The sequence below is a fragment of the Hypanus sabinus genome, chromosome 11 (assembly GCF_030144855.1).
Source record: "Hypanus sabinus isolate sHypSab1 chromosome 11, sHypSab1.hap1, whole genome shotgun sequence".
Classification (NCBI taxonomy): domain Eukaryota; kingdom Metazoa; phylum Chordata; class Chondrichthyes; order Myliobatiformes; family Dasyatidae; genus Hypanus; species Hypanus sabinus.
The window spans coordinates 112,263,416-112,287,600 of NC_082716.1; the positions used below are offsets into that span (position 1 = coordinate 112,263,416).

The 24,185-nt window shown below is 48.6% G+C and overlaps 1 protein-coding gene across 8 annotated transcripts in view; it reads right to left on the bottom strand.

Annotated features, from left to right (window-relative positions):
- The window catches only part of LOC132402295 (inositol-tetrakisphosphate 1-kinase-like), a 90,452-nt gene that overhangs the window by 52,353 nt on the left and 13,914 nt on the right, over nucleotides 1-24,185 (bottom strand). For 6 of the 8 annotated variants that reach the window (XM_059985157.1, XM_059985154.1, XM_059985156.1 and 3 more), the window contains exon 2: nucleotides 21,511-21,535. The exons of 1 other annotated variant lie outside the window; for it this stretch is intronic. In XM_059985157.1, coding sequence (XP_059841140.1) covers nucleotides 21,511-21,535 — 25 coding nt within the window. Of the gene's footprint in view, nucleotides 1-19,137; nucleotides 19,282-21,510; nucleotides 21,536-24,185 lie in introns of all 8 variants that reach the window. One more of the 8 variants, XM_059985159.1, reaches the window with a different exon arrangement.

The following is a 24,185-nucleotide window of genomic DNA, read 5'->3' on the forward strand; positions in this document are numbered from 1 at the left end:
TGAGAGTCTTTTTAATTAAGCCATACCGCATGGATTGTAAATGACCTGTTTTGCACGGACTGGAGTAGCACCACAATCTCGTTGTCTTGAGCAATGGCAATAAAGTTCTGTTCTATCTCAGTACATGTGACGACAATAAAGCAATTACCAAAGATGATTCATATTCTGAGAAATCTCAGTCAGAAGAGAACTGGTGTGGTCTGAGGTGGTTATTCACCCCGTTTACACTTTCTTAGCACCCGGTAGAGGAATTTTATCAGTCCCATGCTTTTACCCTTACTCTAATGCCCACATTCTCTCTGCAGTGTTCGCTTTAAGGCCCTGGTTTTTTTGCAGACAAGCAGGACAAAGACCAAAAGGACACGTGGGCAGAGTTAGGCCATTTGGCCCATGGCTGATCTATTTCCCCCTCAAGCCCATTCTCCTGCCTTCTCCCTGTAATCTTTCACACGCTGACTAATCAAGAAGCAGCAGACAGTGAGTACAGGCCCTCATGTGACAAGTCTTTCATTCTCAGAATTATTCTCATGAATCTCCTCTGAACCCTCTCCAATGTCAGCACATCCCCTCCTAGATAACATCCCTTTCTTAGAAAACGAGCTCATAACATTCCGAGCCAGGCCTCACCAGCACCTTATAAAGCCTCTGCATCACACCCTTGCCCAAGTCACAAACGCTCATTAAAATAAAACCTTTCTGCCAGGATCATTAGATACATGAGCAAGAATACAGTCGGCCCTCCTTATCCGCGAATTCTGCGTGCGCGAGTTCAACCAACCGCGAATCGCAGGAACCCCGCAGTGCTCTTCCAGCACTTCTTGTTCAAGCATGTAAAGACTTTGTTTCTTGTCATTATTCCCTAAACAATGCAGTATAACAACTATTTACATAGCATTTACATTGTATTATAAGTAATCTAGGAGATGATTTAAAGTATACAGGAGGATGTGCGTGGGTTATCGTGAATCAGGATCGAAAAAAAATCAGAAGTTCTCTTACTAAGTAAGTCGGAACAGGTACATCCGGTATTATTTAGCATCAGTTAGTCAAACGTTTGTCTTAGTATATAGTATATATTTTACCTTTCTATGCATATAAAACACTTAAGAACGTATGTCTCAGCACCGGGCTCGGGAACGGAAGTTTTCAGGACTCGGGACAGATCACTCCCGATCGTGCTCTCCACCGTGCCGGGTTGATGTGAGGATCAAAAACCCAAAACCCAATAACTAAACCACTGCGTTGCTTAGTAATAATTGTAGCTTTCATCAGGGCAGGGCCTTTCTCACTTTATCCTTTAAAATTGTTCCAATCGTTGACCGACGTAGCCTAACACTTTTCCAATGACCGATGGTGTTTCACCTCTTTCCAATTGCTTTATTATTTCCACTTTATTTTCAATCGTTCTCGTGATTATTTTCGTGAACAGAAACACTGTGGATTCAGATCTCTGCTACTGGGTCCTAATGTCCCGCATTGAGACAGGTTGAATAAAGGACTTGAACATCTGCGAATTTTGGTATTCGCGAGGGGTCCCAGAACCAATCCCTCATGGATAAGGAGGGCCGACTGTACCCTATTCACCCCTCAGTCCACCATTCACTGGGTTCACAGACTCCTTGCCTCCATTTTCCTGCTGTACCCCAGATTCACAGATGCGCAGCAGGGAACATCCCAAAGAGCTGCGTCTCTGCGTAGCACAGAAACTACACCGTGGCAGAGAGTAGTCCAAACTGCCCAGTGCTTCACCAGCACCAGCCTACCCACTGTCAGGGACATCTGTACAGAAAGATGCCAGAAAAGGGCAGCAATGTCACCCCACCCACCCTGCTCATCAGGGAGAAGGCGACACAGCATCCAGGTCAGGGAAGAATGTTATCTGGGACTTCGACCATAAAACGATCGTCGGTGCCAGACGGGGTGGTTTGAGTATCTCCTGGGATTTTCAGGCGTAACAGTGCAGAGACAGCTTGGGATCCAAGTCCAGAGCTCCCTGAAAGTGGCTGCACAGGTCGATAGGGTTGTTAAGGCAGCTCGCAGAATGCCAAGGCATTGAGTTCAAAAATCAATCGGTTATATCACGACTTTATAAAACTCTGGTTTGGCCACATCTGGAGTATTGCACACTGTTCTGGTCACCCACTATAGGATGAGTGTTGAGGCTCTGGAGAGGGAGCAGAAGAGGTTCACCAGGACGCTGCCTGGTTCAGAGGGCATGTGATATCACGAGAGGCTGGACAAACTTGGGTTGTTCTGGAGCGAGGAGGCTGAGGGGAGATCTGATAGAGGTTTACAAGAGGCACAGATAGAGTGGACAGGGAGTATCTGTTTCCCAGGGTTGAAACATCTAATATCAGAGGACATGCATTGAGGGTGAGAGGGGGTAGGTTCAAGGGGGATGTGAGGGGTAAGTTTTTTACTCAGAGAGTGGTGGATGCCTGGAATGTGCTGCCTGGTACGTGGTAGAGGCAAATACATTAGGGGCTTTTCAGAGACGTTTGGATAGGCGCATGGATGTGAGGAAGATGTGTTTTGCTTTGCTTTTTAGCTGACTTGGCACAACATTGTGGGCTGAAGGGCCTGCTCCTGTGCTGTACTAAAGTTTAACCGTCTGTAGAGTTTACAAAGTACTGTGAAAAACCAAAATAAAAATTCCAAGGAGCAGTAGTACTGTTAACAAGAGGCTCAGAAGAGAATGGCCAGACTGGTTCGAGCGAACAGGAAGGTGAGAGGAACTCACGTTTCAACAGTGCTGTACAGAACAGCGTCACTCAGTGACCTCGAAGCGGATGGCTCAGAGCAGCAGAGACCACACCAGATTCCATCCTGGACCTAATGAAGTGCACACTGAGTGCAGACTCTGCCTTCCAGTTTCTTTTGATCGTCTGTGGAATTACAGCAGGTCAAACCTTCGACCATCCACGCCCTTCTGCCCATCACTTCAATCCACACTGAGGAAGTAGTGGCAGGGCAAAAGTTAGGATAATACCCAGGCACGCAGTAATGTACAGATAACGCGGGTCGTCCAGGTCACGCAGTGGTTAATGTAACGCTGTACACAGCCAGCAATCGGGGTTCAGCTCAAGCAACTGTTAACAGCTCTGGCTACCAGACTACAGAGGTACATGAAGGAGGCAGGGGCCAAGTGAATAAATGCATGCTTCTCCAAAAGGTCCTGGAAAAGTATTGGCACAGTTCCACAGCAGCAACAAGCCAGTACCCGAACCAACCAAAATGGCGACCGAGGAGGATACGGAATCGTGCCCAATGGCTGAAAGAGCTACAAGCAAGCCTCTGCAACCCCCCAGGGGAACCAGTCTACATCACAGCAGACGTCCAGCAATGATTAGCAAGTATCACCAAGGCCCGACATGACCCACACCTACTGGCTGAAGGAACCAACAACATTACACACAACGAAGCTGCTGCTTGAAGCAGTCTCCCACCCTGATGGGCGATCTCAACAAAGGACAGTACTCATGATGAAGGAAGACTGCAGCATCCAAGTACCTCCAGAGTGAGACAGGCCCTAAAAACTCAGCTGAATGGGAAGAACCAGATCAGAGCCATCAACACATTCACCCTACCAGTCATCAGATACCCAGCTGCAAAAGTGCGCTGGCTGAGGAATGAACTGGAAGCTGCTGACATCAAGACCTGGAAATTACTAACAATAAATGGAGGATTTCATCCAAAGTCCAACGTCGAGTGAATATAGACCCATTGGAATAAAGGAGGACGGGGACTTGGAAATGTCAAGACCACAGTCCTGGAAGAAAAGTGAAATATCCATGAGTATGTCAGGATGATGGCCCCCCAAGGACGGTCTGCTAAGGGAATACCTCAGACAGCAGGCAGTGGCCGTGGAAATGGAAGCGAGTGAAGCAGAGCCAGAGGACCAGAGGCGATGGCAGGACAATACTCTGCATGGGATGTCCCACCATCAGATATCAGGGGGGGGCTGACATAAGAAAGCCCTACCAGTGGCTGGAAACGGCAGGGCAGAGGGACAGCAGAGGTGTTGCTCATGGTTGCACCAGAACAGGAACTGAGCAATTGAAGCAGGGGTCTATCACACCAGACAAGACCCAGGATGCAGACTGTGCGAGAAATCTGCTGAAACCACCCAGCGCATAGTAGCAGGGTGCAAGATACAGGCAGAGACAGCATACACTGAATGGCACAACCAAGTTGCAGGAACATCTGCACTGAGTATGGATTGGACACTCCCAAGTCCAAATGGGAAACACCCAAGAAGGTAGTGGAGAATGACAGAGCCAAGATCCTGTGGGACTTCCAAATACAAACTGACAAGCAGTTACTGACCAACCAAATAGACATAGTAATACTGGGCAAGGAACAGAAGAAAGCAATAGTCAATCCCAAATGACAGGAATATCAGGAAGAAAGAACAAGAAGCTGGAGAAATATCGGGGCTTGAAGGAGTAGATAGAAAGGCTGCATTAGGTTAAAGCCAGAGTAATCCCAATGGTGACAGGAGCACTTGGGGCTATGACACCCCGACTGGGAGAGTGGCTCGAACAAATCCTGGGAACAATATCTGAGACCCAGGTCCAGAAAACCACACTACTGGCAACAGCAAGGATACTCAAGCTCCCAAGCCTCTGGTAGAGGACCTGAGATCGAGGGAAAATACACAATCACACCACCCATAAGGGGTGAGAAAAAATACTCATATACACACATGTAGTGCAATTCCCAAATTCCCAGCAATCCTTCTATTATTATGTATTGCTGCCACAAAGACAACAAACCTCATGACATACACCAATATTATTTAAGCTGATTCTGAAGATACAATACAAATTGATTACTAATTGATCAATTTTTGTATAAAATACATTTCTTTGGGACTATTGTGTTTGGTTCTGCTTGCCTCAATATGGGAAGGATGTGGAAGCTTCAGACAGGGTGCAGAGGAGATTCACCAGGATGCTGCCTGGATTAGAGAGGGTGCAGAGGAGATTGACCAGGATGCTGTCTGGATTAGAGAGGGTGCAGAGGAGATTGACCAGGATGCTGTCTGGATTAGAGAGGGTGCAGAGGAGATTTACCAGGATGCTGCCTGGATTAGAGAGGGTGCAGAGGAGATTTACCAGGATGCTGCCTGGATTAGAGAGGGTGCAGAGGAGATTCACCAGGATGCTGCCTGGATTAGAGAGGGTGCAGAGGAGATTTACCAGGCTGCTGTCTGGATTAGAGAGAATGCAGAGGAGATTCACCAGGATGCTGCCTGGATTAGAGAGGGTGCAGAGGAGATTGACCAGGATGCTGTCTGGATTAGAGAGGGTGCAGAGGAGATTTACCAGGATGCTGCCTGGATTAGAGAGGGTGCAGAGGAGATTTACCAGGATGCTGCCTGGATTAGAGAGGGTGCAGAGGAGATTTACCAGGATGCTGCCTGGATTAGAGAGGGTGCAGAGGAGATTCACCAGGATGCTGCCTGGATTAGAGAGGGTGCAGAGGAGATTTACCAGGCTGCTGTCTGGATTAGAGAGAATGCAGAGGAGATTCACCAGGATGCTGCCTGGATTAGAGAGGGTGCAGAGGAGATTTACCAGGATGCTGTCTGGATTAGAGAGGGTGCAGAGAAAATTTACCAGGATGCTGCCTGGATTAGAGAGGGTGCAGAGGAGATTTACCAGGATGCTGCCTGGATTAGAGAGGGTGCAGAGGAGATTCACCAGGATGCTACCTGGATTAGAGAGGGTGCAGAGGAGATTCACCAGGATGCTGCCTGGATTAGAGAGGGTGCAGAGGAGATTCACCAGGACTCTGCCTGGATTAGAGAGGGTGCAGAGGAGATTCACCAGGATGCTGCCTGGATTAGAGAGGGTGCAGAGGAGATTCACCAGGATGCTGCCTGGATTAGAGAGGGTGCAGAGGAGATTCACCAGGATGCTGCCTGGATTAGAGAGGGTGCAGAGGAGATTCACCAGGATGCTGCCTGGATTAGAGAGGGTGCAGAGGAGATTCACCAGGATGCTGCCTGGATTAGAGAGGGTGCAGAGGAGATTCACCAGGATGCTGCCTGGATTAGAGAGGGTGCAGAGGAGATTCACCAGGATGCTGTCTGGATTAGAGAGAGTGCAGAGAAAATTTACCAGGATGCTGCCTGGATTAGAGAGGGTGCAGAGGAGATTTACCAGGATGCTGAGTGGATTAGAGAGGGTGCAGAGAAAATTTACCAGGATGCTGCCTGGATTAGAGAGGGTGCAGAGGAGATTTACCAGGATGCTGCCTGGATTAGAGAGGGTGCAGAGGAGATTCACCAGGATGCTGCTTGGATTAGAGAGGGTGCAGAGGAGATTGACCAGGACGTTGTCTGGATTAGAGAGGGTGCAGAGGAGATTTACCAGGATGCTGCCTGGATTAGAGAGGGTGCAGAGGAGATTCACCAGGATGCTGCGTGGATTAGAGAGGGTGCAGAGGAGATTTACCAGGATGCTGCTTGGATTAGAGAGGGTGCAGAGGAGATTGACCAGGACGCTGTCTGGATTAGAGAGGGTGCAGAGGAGATTTACCAGGATGCTGTCTGGATTAGAGAAGGTGCAGAGGAGATTCACCAGGACGCTGCCTGGATTAGAGAGGGTGCAGAGGAGATTTACCAGGATGCTGCCTGGATTAGAGAGGGTGCAGAGGAGATTTACCAGGATGCTGCCTGGATTAGAGAGGGTGCTGAGGAGATTTACCAGGATGCTGCCTGGATTAGAGAGGGTGCAGAGGAGATTGACCAGGACGCTGACCGGATTACAGAGGGTGCAGAGGAGATTGACCAGGACGCTGAGATTTACCAGGATGCTGCCTGGATTAGCGAGGATGCAGAGGAGATTTACCAGGACGCTGTCCGGATTAGAGAGGGTGCAGAGGAGATTTACCAGGATGCTGCCTGGATTAGAGAGGGTGCAGAGGAGATTCACCAGGATGCTGTCTGGATTAGAGAGGGTGCAGAGGAGATTCACCAGGATGCTGTCTGGATTAGAGAGGGTGCAGAGGAGATTCACCAGCATGCTGCGTGGATTAGAGAGGGTGCAGAGGAGATTTACCAGGATGCTGCTTGGATTAGAGAGGGTGCAAGGGAGATTGACCAGGACGCTGACCGGATTACAGAGGGTGCAGAGGAGATTGACCAGGACGCTGAGATTTACCAGGATGCCGCCTGGATTAGCGAGGATGCAGAGGAGATTTACCAGGATGCTGCCTGGATTAGAGAGAGTGCAGAGGAGATTTACCAGGTTGCTGCCTGGAGTAGAGAGGGTGCAGAGGAGATTCACCAGGATGCTGTCCGGATTAGAGAGGGTGCAGAGGAGATTGACCAGGATGCTTCCTGAATTAGAAAGGGTGCAGTGGAGATTCACCAGGACGCTGCCTGGATTAGAGAGGGTGCAGAGGAGATTTACCAGGATGCTGCCTGGATTAGAGAGGGTGCAGAGGAGATTGACCCGGACGCTGCCTGGACTAGAGAAGGTGCAGAGGAGATTGACCAGGATGCTGTCCGGATTAGAGAGGGTGCAGAGGAGATTGACCTGGACGCTGTCCGGATTAGAGAGGGTGCAGAGGAGATTGACCAGGACGCTGTCCGGATTAGAGAGGGTGCAGAGGAGATTGACCAGGACGCTGCCTGGATTAGAGAGGGTGCGGAGGAGATTGACCAGGATGCTGCTTGGATTCCAGAGGGTGCTGAGGTGATTTACCAGGATGCTGCCTGGATTAGAGAGGGTGCAGAGGACATTGACCAGGACGCTGCCTGGATTAGAGAGGGCGCAGAGGATATTTCCCAGGATGCTGTCATGGATTAGAGAGGGCGCAGAGATTGACCAGGACGCTGTCCGGATTAGAGAGGGTACAGAGGAGATGGACCAGGACACTGCCTGGATTAGGGAAGGTGCAGAGGAGATCACCAGGATGCTGTCCGGATTAGAGAGGGTGCTGAGGAGATTTACCAGGATGCTGCCTGGATTAGAGAGGGTGCAGAGGAGAATTACCAGGACGCTGTCCGGATTAGAGAGGGTGCAGAGGAGATTAACCAGGACATTGCTTGGATTAGAGAGGGTGCAGAGGAGATTGACCAGGACACTGACCGGATTAGATTGGGTGCAGAGGAGATTGACCAGGATGCTTCCTGAATTAGAGAGGGTGCAGAGGAGATTCACCTGGACGCTGCCTGGATTAGAAAGGGTGCAGAGGAGATTCACCAGGATGCTGCCTGGATTAGAGAGGGTGCAGAGGAGATTCACCAGGATGCTGTCTGGATTAGAGAGGGTGCAGAGGAGATTCACCAGCACGCTGCATGGATTAGAGAGGGTGCAGAGGAGATTTACCAGGATGCTGCTTGGATTAGAGAGGGTGCAGAGGAGATTGACCAAAACGCTGTCTGGATTAGAGAGGGTGCAGAGGAGATTTACCAGGATGCTGCTTGGATTAGAGAGGGTGCAGAGGACATTGACCAGGACGCTGCCTGGATTAGAGAGGGTGCAGAGGAGATTTACCAGGATGCTGCCTGGATTAGAGAGGGTGCAGAGGAGATTCATCAGGATGCTGCCTGGATTAGAGAGGGTGCAGAGGAGATTCATCAGGATGCTGCCTGGATTAGAGAGGGTGCAGAGGAGATTCACCAGGATGCTGTCCGGATTAGAGAGGGCGCAGAGGAGATTTACCAGGATGCTGCCTGGATTAGAGAGGGTGCAGAGGAGATTCACCAGGATGCTGTCCGGATTAGAGAGGGTGCAGAGGAGATTGACCAGGATGCTTCCTGAATTAGAGAGGGTGCAGAGGAGATTCACCAGGACGCTGCCTGGATTAGAGAGGGTGCAGAGGAGATTCACCAGGATGCTGCCTGGATTAGAGAGGGTGCAGAGGACATTCACCAGGATGCTGTCTGGATTAGAGAGAGTGTAGAGGAGATTGACCAGGATGCTTCCTGAATTAGAGAGGGTGCAGAGGAGATTCACCAGGATGCTGTCTGGATTAGAGAGGGTGCAGAGGAGATTCACCAGCACGCTGCGTGGATTAGAGAGGGTGCAGAGGAGATTTACCAGGATGCTGCTTGGATTAGAGAGGGTGCAGAGGAGATTTACCAGGATGCTGCTTGGATTAGAGAGGGTGCAGAGGAGATTGACCCGGACGCTGCCTGGACTAGAGAAGGTGCAGAGGACATTCACCAGGATGCTTCCTGAATTAGAGAGGGTGCAGAGGAGATTCACCAGGATGCTGTCTGGATTAGAGAGGGTGCAGAGGAGATTTACCAGGATGCTGCCTGGATTAGAGAGGGTACAGAGGAGAATTACCAGGATCCTGCCTGGATTAGAGAGGGTGCAGAGGAGATTGACCAGGACGCTGAGATTTACCAGGATGCTGCCTGGATTAGAGAGGGTACAGAGGAGATTGACCAGGACGCTGAGATTTACCAGGATGCTGCCTGGATTAGAGAGGGTACAGAGGAGAATTACCAGGATCCTGCCTGGATTAGCGAGGATGCAGAGGAGATTGACCTGGACGCTGTCCGGATTAGAGAGGGTGCAGAGGAGATTGACCAGGACGCTGCCTGGATTAGAGAGTGTGCAGAGGAGATTGACCAGGACGCTGCCTGGATTAGAGAGGGCGCAGAGGAGATTTACCAGGCTGCTGTCTGGATTAGAGAGGGTGCAGAGGATATTTCCCAGGATGCTGTCATGGATTAGAGAGGGTGCAGAGGAGATTGACCAGGACGCTGCCTGGATTAGAGAGGGTACAGAGGAGATGGACCAGGACACTGCCTGGATTAGAGAGGGTGCAGAGGAGATTGACCAAGACGCTGACCGGATTAGATAGGGTGCAGAGGAGATTCACCAGGATGCTGCCTGGATTAGAGAGGGTGCAGAGGAGATTCACCAGGATGCTGTCTGGATTAGAGAGGGTGCAGAGGAGATTCACCAGGATGCTGCCTGGATTAGAGAGAGTGCAGAGGAGATTGACCAGGACGCTGCCTGGATTAGAGAGGGTGCAGAGGAGATTGACCAGGACGCTGCCTGGATTATAGAGCGTGGCTTATGAAGAGCGGCTGAGTGAGCTGGGGCTTTTCTGCCTCCTCACTGCTGTCTTTCTCCAAGAGGACTACAACCCTGTCATAGGGTTTGAGGCTCACTAGCCTCAATTACCCATACAGCTATGCTGGCTGCAATAAGAGCTTCAGTCACCCATACCAAACACGCCACAGGGTAGAGGCCAGACTAAGGGTGGCCACTGGTCCTCCAGTTTCGGGGGGTGGAGGTTCAGCTCAGGCCTAACCACCTTGACAGGTAAAGCAACAGAAACAGCAGTGAAGAACTCTCCTACATCTGAGCAAGGCGGTATGGACAGACAGAGATAGACGACCGTTTGCTGCCCGAAACGCCAGCACCGTAGCAGGCTGTAAGCATGGAAGGCCGTGACTAAGCAGATAGCTGGAGACTTTTTTCCAGTGCAGAAATGGCTAGCACCACAATCTTATTGTCTTGAGTAATGACAATAATGTTCTATTCTGTTTTAATAGGAGGGGCACTGGAGGAAAATATGGAGGGGGAAATGTCATAGGCAGATTTCTTTATACACAGAGTGGTGGGTGTGTGGAACACACTGCCAGGGACGGTGGTAAAGGCAGATAATTGGGATGGTTAAGAGACTCTTCGATAGGCAGATGCATGGAAGGAAAATGGAGGGCCAGAGTAGGTTAAGGGTCAACACAACATGAAGGCACGTGATGTGCTGTTCCAACACAGAAAAATCCCTTGCCTTGGAACAACTGCAGTCCATGCTTTATGGCACCCTCTCTAGGGGCTTTTCAAGCTCCAAGGCTCCACATCCTGAGGGTCGTCCAGGGCCAGGGGCAGCTCCCATGGTTCGAGACCAGTTCATGATCTTGCCCCCAGTAAGGCACAACTAATACTGATGCCCCAAGTCTGGGTGATGCACCATGGAAAGAGTCAACGCAGGCAAAGGAGACCGTCGAAGAGCATAGCTTCCACTTGTACACTGAAGCCATTTGACATATCGAATCAAGGTAAGCACGCAAACCAAGGATTCCATGGAGACATTTAATATCCGTCAGTCACTACACTAATTCTGAAAGATTATTGACCTTTCAGCTGGAGTTTCTATTGGCTTCTCGTCATCATTATCATGTGCCATGTTGTGTGATGTAGGCGATCATGGTCTCTTTCATGACCATGATTGTTCTTGCCAAATATTTCTATAAAATGGTTTGCCATTGCCTTCTTCTGGGCAGAGTCTTTACTAGACGGGTGACCCCAGCCATTATCAATATTCTTCAGAGATTGCCTGCCTCACGTCAGTGGTCGCTTCACCAGCTCATATGACCCTCCACCACCTTCCCTCATGGCTTCACGAGAGATTGATTGGGGGGGGGGGGCTAAGCAGATATTAAATCTCGTCCTAGGCTGACCTGCAGACTGACAGAGGGATGGAGTGCCTCACAAACCTCCTTTGGCAGCGACCTGCAGATTTTCCACTCCTATTAGCTGTTAACAGCTGTAGAAAACCCCTTAGGGGAATATCTGCTAAATTGGTGAGTGATCACAGGTAAGGAAGTTGGTGGTGTCAGTGATGACGTTACCAAGGGCAACACCATCAAGATGGTCTACGTAACTGCTCCCCTCACATCTTTTCCTTTCCGTTGGTACCACTAGAGCCTGTGCTCTGCATTTGGACGCTGTGTTTCCGGGACCATTGGGTGATCTGCCGTTTCGCTGCCTCAGAGGCCAGGAGCTTGGAGATGGGGTACCAGCCTGTGATTAACACTGTTTCTCACTGATTAAAGCGCCAGTGAAGACTGAAAACATCGAGGCAACCACCTGCTCAGTGCCGTCTCTCACTCACTGCTGCAGAGGCGTCGTCTCCCTCTCCCTCCCTCACTGCTCCCCAAGGAGGGTGACCCCTCTCCCTTGTTGCTGTCAGAGCAAGAGCAGATTGGACTGTGGTTCACATTATGTCGTTTTTGGGGTTTGAATTGGGGCAGATAGCGAACACTGAGCTGAATTGAATGTGGATCCTATCACTTGTGTGTTTTCACTCAATCTTTTTGTTGCCGTTAGCAGAGTTTGTTTCTGTGTGAAGACAGTCAGGCATTGATGCTTTTCTATTAAAGCCATGGAACCCATTCTTTGTTTTGTGGCTGACTGTGGGAGGTCAGATCCCAGGGTCGCATTCTGTAACATACTGTACTTCAAATCCTTTGAGCGTATCTGTATCCAACTAGTCAATTTCTGTATAAAAATGGCATTTCTTTGCTCAAACGTTAAAAAGGTTTGGTGATGGGGGCCAGGCTGTTCTCCCTGTGCACAAGTGAATATTCTTCAAGTTGCAAGACGCTGACAAATTATAAAGTCCAACAGAAAAGACAGCATTACCTGTAAACAATCAAATATCTGGGTGTTAAGAGCTCAGAGAAGCAAGTCTGCAGGTAACTCTGCACTTGGGGAGGGCTGGGCAGAGTTTTAATTAAAAAATCAAGAAGTGAGGAGCTGGTGAGAGAGTCTGCAGAGGAGGGATTTCTAACCCTACTATTCACCGAGGGGGCCGTGGACCACAGGTTAGGAACCCTAGCACAGAGGGACAAAACCACTGGGGCAGAGGGAAGTCACTGCTTACTGAGGACCAGCAAGATGTAATCAGAGTAACACACAGTAAACGCTGGATGAAGTCGGCGGTCAGGTAGCATCTATGGAGGGGAACAAGCAGTTGGCATTTTGGGCCGAGGTCCATCATCAGGACTGGAAAGGAAAGAGGAGGAGGAAACCAGAACAAGGCAGCTGGGGTGGGGGGACGAGTACAGGCGAGACCAGGTGAGGTGGGTGGAGGGGTGAGGGATGAAGCAAGAAGCTGGGAGGATGAAGGAATCCGATGGGAATGGACAGTGGTCCGTGGGAGAAGTGGAAGGAGGAGGGGCACCAGAGGGAGGTGGTCGGCAGGTAAGCAGAACAGAAGGAGCAAGATTGAACACTGAGCATCTACGTGGAGTGCTAGCACAGGAAAGCAGCATCCATCAGGGACCCTCACCACCTAGGCCATGCTCCCTTCTCTCTGCTGCCAGCAGAAAGGTGGAACAGGAGCCTCAGGACTTGCACCACCAAGTTCAGGAACAGTTATTACCCCACAACCATCAGGCTCCTGAACCAGAGGGGATAACTTCACTCACCACGATGAGCCTCAGGTCCAACACCACCAGGTTCAGGAACAGTCATTACCCCACAACCATCAGGCTCCTGAACCAGTGTGGATAACTTCACTCACCACAATGAGCCTCAGGTCCCACACCACCAGGTTCAGGAACAGTTATTACCCCAAGACCATCAGGGTCCTGAACCAGTGTGGATAACTTCACTCACCACAATGAGCCTCAGGTCCCACACCACCAGGTTCAGGAACCGTTATTACCCCAAGACCATCAGGGTCCTGAACCAGTGTGGATAACTTCACTCAACACAATGAGCCTCAGGTCCCACACCACCAGGTTCAGGAACCGTTATTACCCCAAGACCATCAGGGTCCTGAACCAGTGTGGATAACTTCACTCACCACAATGAGCCTCAGGTCCCACACCACCAGGTTCAGGAACCGTTATTACCCCAAGACCATCAGGGTCCTGAACCAGTGTGGATAACTTCACTCAACACAATGAGCCTCAGGTCCCACACCACCAGGTTCAGGAACAGTTATTACCCCACAACCATCAGACTCTTGAACTGAAGGGGATAACTACACTTGCCCCATTACTGAACTGTTCCCATAACCTACAGACACACTTTCAAAGACTAATCACTCATATTCTTGATATTTATTGCTTATTTATTTATTTCCCCTTTTGTATTTGCAGTTTGGTTGTTTGTGCATCCTGTTGGATGAAGTGTTTCATTGATTCTACTGTGTTTCCTGGATTTACTGAGTAAGAAAACAGATCTCAGGGTTGTAAACGGTCACACGTGTGTACTTTGATAACATTTACTTTGAATTTGAACTTTGAAGGGAGGAGCCAGATGGGGGAAAATGGAAAAAGTTAGAGGGGGGGGGGGGGTGAAAAATTTACCGGAAGTTAGAGAAAACAATTATACGTATCAGGTTGGAGGCGAACTATGTGGAACGCCAGGTGCTGCTCTCCAAACTGAGCATGGCCTCATCCCTTCAGCAGAGCAGGTCATGGGCGGACATGTCAGAATTGGAATGGGAGATAGAATTAAAATGGGTGATCACTAATTGAAAGTAGAATCTAATCAGTGTTTTGTGTGAGACGATGTGTAGAACAGGAGCTCCCTACCTGGGGTCCACAGACCCCTTGCTTAATGGCATTGGTCCATGGCATAAAGAGTTGGGAACCCCTGCTCTAGTAGGACAAGAGACAGAGACTCAGAATATTCCAAACGCTGTGACACAACCAGAAGAGCTGCTGCCTCACAATTTCAGGGACATGGGTTTGACCCCGACCTTGGCATGCTCTCCCCTTGGGTGCCCCAGTTTCCTCCCACACGTGGGTGGGTTGGTTAATCGCCACAGTCAATTACTCTCAGTGTGAGGAGTGGTAGAGTACATAAGAAAGATGAGTTTTATCATTTGTACATCCAAGTATACAGTGAGGACGGCATCTGGTTTAGAGGTACAGTGCAGAATCAGTCCTTCGAACCGTGCTGCCCACCAATCCCCCACTTTAAAAGGTTAATTTGCAGGCTGAGTTGATAGCAAGGAAGGCGAATGCAATGTTAGCATCCATTTCGAGAAGACTAGGATACAAAAGCAAGGATGTTATGTTGAGGCTTTACAAGGCACTGCTGAGGCCTCACTTGGAGTATTGAGAGCAGCTCTGGGCCCCTTATCTTATAAAAGAGGTGCTAAAATTGGAGAGGGTTCAAAGGAGGTCCATGAAAAGGATTCCAGGATTGAACAGCTTGTCATATGAAGAGCATTTGATGGCTCTGGGTCTGTATTCTGGAATTCAGAAGAGCGAGGGGTGATCTAATTTAAATATATCGAAACGTCTTAATAGAGTGGAAATGGAGAGGACGTTTCCTGTGGTGGGAGCATCTAACAGCCTCAGAGTAGAGAGGGGTTCTCTTCGAAAGAAGATTAGAAGGCATTTCTTCAGCCAGATGGTGGTGAATTTGTTACCACAGGCAGCTGTGGAGGCCAATCACTGGGTATACTTAAGGCAGAAGTTGATAGATTCTTGATTAGTCAGGGCATGAAGGAAGACAGAGAGAAGGCAGGAAATTGGGGCCAAGAGGGAAAATGGACCAGTCATGTTGAAATGAGAACAGACTCGATGGACCAAATGGCCTCATTCTGCTCCTATATCTTATGGTCTTAATCGTAGCCTAATCGCAGGACAATTTATAATGACTGTGGGAGGAAACCAGAGACCCCACGTGGGAGAGCTGCAAACTCCTTACAGGCAGCCATGGGAATTGAACCCTGTACTGCAAAGTGTAGTGGCACCAACTAAATCACTGTTCCAGATTTTCAGCAAAGCAAATCAGCAAGAATTGCATTGTGGGTGGAGGAGGGGTATAGCCACACATCTGGCACCAATGTAGCATGCCCACAGCTCACTAACCATAACCTGTACGCGAGGAAATCGGAGCTCCCAAAGGAAAGCCAGTGGTCACAAGGAGAAACTTAGACGGCTGTGGGAATTGAACCCAGATCTTACAACCAGCTACTGCAAAACCTCTCCCCTTGGGAGAAAATGGACTGGCGCAAGTGGAGAGGCATGATTGGCCTTCATCAACCGTGGGATTGAGTTTAAGAGCCAAGAGGTAAAGTTGCAGCTATATAGGACCCTGGACAGACCCACTTGGAGTACTGTGCTCAGTTCTGGTCACCTCACTACAGGAAGGATGTGGAAACCACAGAAAGGGTGCAGAGGAGATTTACAAGGATGTTGCCTGGATTGGGGAGCATGCCTTATGAGAATTGAGTGAGTGAACCCGGCCTTTTCTCCCTGGAGCAACGGAGGATGAGAGGTGACCTGATAGAGGTGTATAAGATGATGAGAGGCATTGATCGTGTGGATGGTACAGAGGAGATGTTGGGGTAAGTTTTTAAAAAAACCGCAGAGAGTGGTGAGTACATGGAATGGGCTGCCGGTGATGATGGTGGAGGCGGATACGATAGGGCCTTTTAAGAGACTCCTGGACAGGTACATGGAGCTCAGAAAAATAGAGGGCTATGGGTAACCTGGTTGCATTTACCCTATTTATACCGCCCATTATTTCAACCCTGCCAACCCTTCCCCGTCTTGGTACTTTTGTGTCAGCACAGGAGACAACCTTATTTCCCGTCCACCAGCTGGACACCCGAACAATGCCAGCGAAGTGTGCACTGGGTTCGCTCCAAAACTGACATCAGATACTATGAGGGGTACAGATAGGGTGAATGCAAGCAGGCTTCTTCCACTGAAGGTCATAGGTTAAGGGTGAAACCTCATTTAGACCTCACAACATAGGAGAAGAATTAGGCTATCTGGCCTGTCAAGTCTGCTCCACCATTCAAGGAGACTCTGAGGGGAAACATGGATAGCAGTTAGTCTAATGTTTTACAGTGCCAGTAATCGAAAGATCAGAGTTCAAATCTGTAAGGAGTTGGTACATTCTTCCTATGACTGTGTGGGTTTTGTCCCACAGTCCGAAGATCTACCGGTTAAGGTTACTGAGTTGTGGGCATTCTATGTTGCAGTCAGAAACATGGCAGCCCGCCTCCAGCCTGTGTTGACAATAGACAATAGGTGCAGAAGTAGACCATTCGGCCCCTCGAGTCTGCTGGTCGCTGACGTTTCAGTGTACATGTGACAAATAATCTTTTCACTCAGTGGCAGGAGTGTGGAATGAGCTGCTAGAGTGCTGGAGGCTCGTGGGATTGTAACAGTTAAGAGGAGTTTGGGTGAGAGGGCTACCCGGTCTATGGTCCGGGTGTGGGTCGATAGGACGAGGCAGAAACAGACAGGATGGACCGAGGCGTCTGCTTCTCTGCTGCACCACTGTGATCCGCATCAATGGGACAGAGAGGTCAAAGCAGTCTGCAGGTGCGGGAGACGTGGAGAGGGTCAGAGACAAAGACAGCCTCGGCTCTCGACCCTAGGCGCAGAGCACCAGCTGACGTTGAGGTCTGTCTGTGACACCAGCACAACAGGTGGGGAAAGGGAACACAGAAAATAACAGGGATTAAATAAACCGATCAGTGAATAGCAACCAGAAACTGCCAACAAGACACAGCTGGTTCTTTAAAGACTGAAGTTTTGTCAACACAACATTACACTGCGTGGCCACTTCACTGGTTACACTCCGTTCATTAGTATGTTCACGGCGTTCTGCTGCTGTAGCCCATTGACTTCAAGGTTTGACACGTTGAGAATCGAGCACACTGCGGTTGTAACACGTGGTTATTTCAGTTACCGTCACCTTCCTGTCAGCTTAACCAGTCTGGCCATTCTCCTCCGACCTCTCTCAACAACAGGACGTTTTCACCCACAGAACTGCTACTCCCTGGATGTTCCTGTTTTCACACCATTCTCCATAAACTCTACAAGGGTTCCCAAGCTTTATACCACGGTCCTACCATTAACCGAGGGCTCTGTGGACCCCAGGTTGGGAACCCCTGCTCTAGAGACGGTTGTGTGTAAAACCCCCGGGAGGTCAGCAGATTCGGAGATACTCAAACCACCATGTGACACCAGCATCATTTCACCGTCAGTCACTCAGATCGAATTTCTACCCCCACTCTGACGTTTGCTCTGAACAACAACTGAGCCTCTTGACCAGGTCTGCATGCTTTGACGCACAGAGTTGCTGCCACATGATTGGCTGATCAGACATTTGCGTTGATGAGGTGTACCTAATGAAGCGGCTGCTGAGTGACCAGGAGTCAGGGTACCACGCATGTGTGGAATGGGAGGGGTTACAGCCCCCTGAAGGGGGTTACATTCCAGCCCCGCACTCCTTACAGATAAGCACCGATTATGGAAGGGGGTATGTTGCTCAGAGGATCTACTGGTGGGCCTGGCCAAGATGGGCAACTGCCTGCCCCTCTTCCGGCCAGGCAACCGTGTCTGGCTGTCCTTGGAGAGGTAGCATGTGGGCACAATGTGTACAGTGGGGAATTCCACAAAACGTGGAATAGTTTTATAGATAGTGACAATATCTTATTTGACGTTTTTCACTATCTTGTCAATATGCAATCAAAACCATACAAAGACATTCCACAGAATCTGTGCTAACCACCAACCACACATTTCAGATACATTTATCATCATGCGTACACTCAAACTTACTTGCCGGAATAGTCACGGCCACAAGACCGCGATTGTCTCATCATCCCACACAGCGGGCAATGACGTTGAAACATAGTGAAATGTGCGGTGTGCATTAACACCCAAAGGTGTGCTGGAGACAGCCTGCAAGTGTCATACATTACGGCACCAACAAAGCCTCAAAAGTACAGCACAGAAACAGGCATTTCAGCCCATCTAGTCTGTGCTGAGCCATTCAAACTGCCTATTCCCATCGACCTGCACCAGCCTACCATCCACAGCCTACCTACCTACTCACACTTCTCTTAAACGTTAAAAATCAAGCATGCGTGCACCACTTGTGCTGGCAGCTCATTCCACACTCCGAGTGAAGAAGTTCCCCCTCATGTTCCCCTTAAACTTTTCACCTTTCACCCTTAACCTCTGGTACTCAACCCAACCCCAGTGGAAAAAGCCTGCTTGCTTTTACCCCATCTATACCCCTCATAATTTTGTATAGCTCTATCAAATCTCCCCTCAATCTTCTATATTCCAAGGAAGAAAATTCTAACCGATTCAATTTTTCCTTTCAACTCGGGTCTTCCAGTCCCTGCAACATCCTTGTAAACTTCCTGTATTTTTCAACCTTATTTACATCTATCCTATAGGTCAGTGACCAAAACAGCACCCAATACTCACCAACATCTTGTGCTGAATGTAGCATGGCCACAAATGTTCAGCAGAACAACAAAGAACACGACTCTTTCCCTCCTCCCCGCCGAGTCTTCTAACCCCAGGACAGGCCGCTCGGCCTCCGGCAGACTTGTGGACAATGGGCCTCCAACCTCACCAGTGGATTTCAAACTCACTGGTCCAGGGCCGTCAGTCATTGGGCTATTCCAGACTTCTGATCGAACCCCGCGTCGTGTCGGTGTGCCATTGCCTCAGCAGAACGGTTTGGGACCCCAGAATGGGTGGACAGGGAATCAATCTCTCATGTTTACGCAGGTGGGCTGAGGAGAGGAATGGTTGGAGGTGATGAGAGAGAGTTGCATAGGGAATAGTTCTGTGGGAGTGCTGAAAGAGAGGAGAGATGTGAAATCTCATCTGAAATGGTTAAATCCACACTGTTTTGACTTAACCATTCTCTCATGAAGCGAGTTCCAGAAATAGCCAATTTCCGGATAAAAATACAATTGTTCCTCATCTCTCTACTCTGTCTACCAATTCCTTCAACTCTGGTTTTTAAATCCATTGTTAGAGGAAATGGGCCCATATTTACTCACTGTAAACCCTTCACTTCACAATTCTTATTCGGGGTTTTGTACCAAACAGAAGTGACCTGATAGGGATGTACAAGATGATACGAGGCAGAGATGAAATAGACAGACTTTTCCCCCAGGGTGGAAATGGTGACTATAAGGGGCATCATTTTGGAGGAATCTCTGGGGTTTATGGGTTGTCCAGGAAAGGTAGTACCTCTGGTGAGGGAGCTCGTCACCTCCATTCTGAGGCAACTTGTTTATTGACCTCATTTGCTTTGGTGCTGACTAAACAAACTAATGAGCCCGTTTCTGTGTTGCGGTGCTTTAGAACTGACCGGGAGTGAAGCTAGCTGTGTTTCAGCAGTGGCTGGTAAAAGATGACCAACTCGAAACCTTATCCTTCCTTGTCACGACAACAGGGGAACAACTTCTGCACCGGTTCAACCACACCTCTTTAGGTCGTGGAGTTTGTGCAGTCTCTGCTTTCTTCCCACATCCTGGAGACGTGCAGGAAGGTTAATCGGTCACTGTTAATTACTCATTAGTCCGGGCAAGAGGTGAAATTAAAGAAGTTGTGGACAAGCGAGAGAACATGTCGCTGAGCAAGAGTGAAATAACGACGGGGAAGCTAAGGGGATTGCTCCTCTGAAAGTTGTCATAGCTCTGACGGGTAGAACGGCCAACATCCAATGTATCTGTGCAACAGTATTTCTTCAACATTGCATGCAAGGGCAGCACAGTTGGACGGTCAGGGTTTAATTCCTGCCACCACCTCCAAGGAGTTTGCATGTTCTCCGGTGATGACGAAGTTGTTTCTTCCTGGTGCTCCACGTTCCAAAGGCACTCTGGTTAGGGTTAGTGAGCTGTGGGCATGCTATGTTGACATGAGAAGCATGGTGATACTTGCAGGCTGCCCCCAGCGCCTCAGACTGTGCTGGTTGTTGATATATATATATATATATGTGTGACAAACAGCTAATCCTAACCTTAACCCTTCTTAATCTTAAGACAGGGTCTCCACTTTTGCTCTCTCTACTTACTGTCACACCACCGGCATTTAGAACAGCAGTGAAAGTCCTCCATCTCCGATGATGTTCAGGGCTTCCTTCATCGTGTCGGTAGTTCCTCTCGGTTTTCACTGCTGTCAGTCACACAACTTCCGGGTGGAGACTCAGGAATACTGTCACACTCAGTTGTAGAAGGATTCTCCATTGTTGTTTCCGTAACAGTTTGTTTGACCAGTCAGAGTTGTTAGACCTGAGCTGAACCCCCAAACCTGGAGGACCAGTGGACCACACAGTCTGACCTCTACCCTTTGACCTGTTTGGCAAGGGTGACCCTACCAAGAGCCAAAGCATAAAGCCCCGACTCCAGCCAACATAGTGCTCTGGGTCACTGAGGCATGCCCAATGACAAGGCTGTGATTCTCTTGGAGGAGTCTTTGTTCTGCTCAAGTCCAATTGAATTTCAAGTCCAATTTAATGTACAGGATGGGATCTGAACTCAAGCAACAAGAGGATATTCCACCGACTGCAATTCTGCAATCACCGTGATTGCAGAGTTACCTGGATGCATCCATTTCAGCACACACGAGATTGCACACACACACGGGATTAATTCAGCAAGTCTGGCAGAGAAACGAGCATCCAGTTTGACCCTACCAACAGCCAGAGGGTAGAGACCAGACTCAGAGTGGTCCAGCAGTCCTCCGGGTTCGGGAGTTCAGCTCAGGGCCAACCCTGACTGGTCAAACAAAACAGCAATGAAGAATCCTTCTACATCTGAGTGTGACCGTATTCCTGAGGCTCCACCCAGAACTTACATAACTGACAGTAGTGAAAACCGAGAGGAAACTACTGACACGATGAAGGAAGCCCTGAACACCCCCAGAGATGGAGGACCGTCATTGCTGCCCTGAACAGCAGTAACTGAACTATGCGTGCACACACGATACGAGAGAGAAAAATCTTCACTCACCTGGATGACTTCGATTCCTCTCTTCCTAAAAAGGAAAGAAAACAAAATCTGCATTATACCACTCGCTTCACCGGAGGCGAATGAAGTAACGAAGCTCATTAACCTATCCCGAAGTTCAAGTTCCCAGAGCCGTTCGAAATGAGCTCTGGTATTCTTACCCGAGGCGTGTGTTCGAGTCCCACCCCAGAGACGCGAGCACTGGTTACAGCAGAGAGTTCCCCACCTTCTTTATGCCACGGACCAATACCAGACTCCAGGCTGAAAATCCACTGGGTTGAGCATCTGCCTCACAGTACCAGAGACTCCGGTTCAAACCCCACCCCAGCTACAGACGGTGTTGCAGTTTGCGCACTCCCACGAAGACTACCTGCCTCGATGTGGTCTAGGTCACAGTTACACTCCACCATCTACTAAAGACTTTACTTTCTGATAGGTGGGATCAAAAACTCAAGTCTTTGAAGATTTCAAAACTACAAATATTCATTCTTTCAGTACTGACATTTGCTGGCAATCACTGTGCATCTTCATCTGTCATTCTAACTACTGGGGCTAGAATAACATAGCACAGCCCGGACAGTGACTGGTTTCCTTCCCCGAAGACGTTTGCAAACATTTTTTTTCTTAAAAAAAAGAGAAATCAATAATTTGGCTGTGTTATCACTGAGGAATGTTGTGTTTTAAGTTCTAGATACAATTACGCAAACAGAAATTATTCAGCAGCTGTACTGGGAATGGAAGTCACCCACTCAGTTTTGCTGATGAACAATTTAAGCACTGTTACCCTACCCAAAACTTAAAAGGTCCTTGTGAATTTCCACCCCCACCCCCTGCCGTGCGCCCATCCCCAACCAGCATTCCTCAGGCATTCTTGGAATCATCCTCATGAACCATCTCTGGACCCTCTCCAATTCCAGCATATCTTTTCTTAGATGAGGAGCCCAAAACTGTTCACAATCACAAGCCTCAGCACCACATCCCTGCTCCTGTACTCCAGACCTTTTGAAAATGAATGCTAACATTGTATTTGTCTTCCTCACCAACTCTTCCTGCAAGTTAACCTTTAGGGTGTTCTTCACAAGGACTCCCAAGTCCCTCTGCATCTCTGATTTTTGGATTTTCTCCCAATTTAGAAAATAGTCTGCACATTTATTTCTACTACCACAGAGCATAACCATGCATTTTCCAACATTGTATTTCATTTGCCACTTTCTTGTCCATTCTCCTAATCTGTCTAAATCCTTCTGCATCCTACCTGTTTCCTCAATACTACCTTTCCTTTCTTCAATCTTCACATCCTCTGCAAACTTGGCAACAAATCCATCTATTCCATCATCAAAATCATTGTTATGCATCATAAAAAGAAGTGGTTCCCACACCGACCCCTGCTGAACACCACTAGTCACTGACAGCCAACCAGAAAAGGATCCTTTATTTCCACTCGCTGCCTCCTACCTACCAGGCCAGTAACTTTCCTGTAATACCATGGGCTCTCAACTTGTTAAGCAGCCTCATGTGTGGCACCTTGTCAAAGGCCTTCTGAAAATCCAAATATACAACATCCACTGCAGCCCCTTTATCTATCCTGTGTGTAATCTCCTTAAAAGAACTCCAACAGTTCATCAGGCACGATTTTCCCTGAAGGAAACCATGCTGACTTTATCCTATCTTGTCCTGTGTCACTATCATCTCATCCTGAACAATCGACTCGAACATCTTCCCAACCACTGAGGACAGGCTAACCAGTCTATAATCTCCTTTCTGCTGCCATTCTCCTTTTCTTAAGTGTTGTGACATTTGCAATTTTCCAGTCCTCTGGCACCAGGCCAGAGTTCAATGATGTTTGATCCAGTGATGGTTTACTAATACCACCCACAATCGCTATTGCCATCTCTTTCAGAACCCTAGGGTGCAATTCATCTGGTCCGGGTGACTTTCAGCTTTTTGAGCACCTTCTCCCTTGTAATAGTAACCACACTCACTTCTCTTCCCTCAAGCCTCTCAACATCTGTCACACTGCTAGTGTGTTTCACAATGAAGGCTGATGCAAAATACACATTTAGTTTATCTGCCATCTTCTTGTCTTAACCCCCCCCCATTATTATTTCTTCAGTCTCATCTTCTAGTGAACCACTCATCTCTTTTTTCCAAAAAAATACTTGAAAAAGCTTTTACTTTCCATTTTGATATTGTTTGCTAGCTTGCTTTCACATTTCATCTTTGCCCTCCCAATGATTCTTTTAGTTGTCTCTGTACGTTTTAAAGAGCTTCCCAATCCTCTAATCCTCCCGCTAATTTTTGCTTTGTTGTATGCCCTCTGTTTTGCTTTTACTTTAACATCAGCTTGAATTCCCTTGTCAGCTATGGTTGCACTATTTTGTCATTTGAAAATTTCTTCACTTGTGGAATATGCCTATCCTGCCCCTTCCTCATTTTCTTCCCCCCAGGAACTCATACCATCACTGCTCTGCTGTCATCCCTGCCAGAATCTCCTTCCAATTTATTTTGGCCACCTCCTCTCTCATACCGCTAATTTCCTTTACTGCGCAGAAATACTGCTACATCAGACTTTAATTTCAAGTTGAACTCAATCATATTGTGATCACTGGTTCCTAAGGGTTCTTTTACCTTGACTGTCTTTGGTTCATTACGTAATACCCAATCCAGTATAGCTGAAC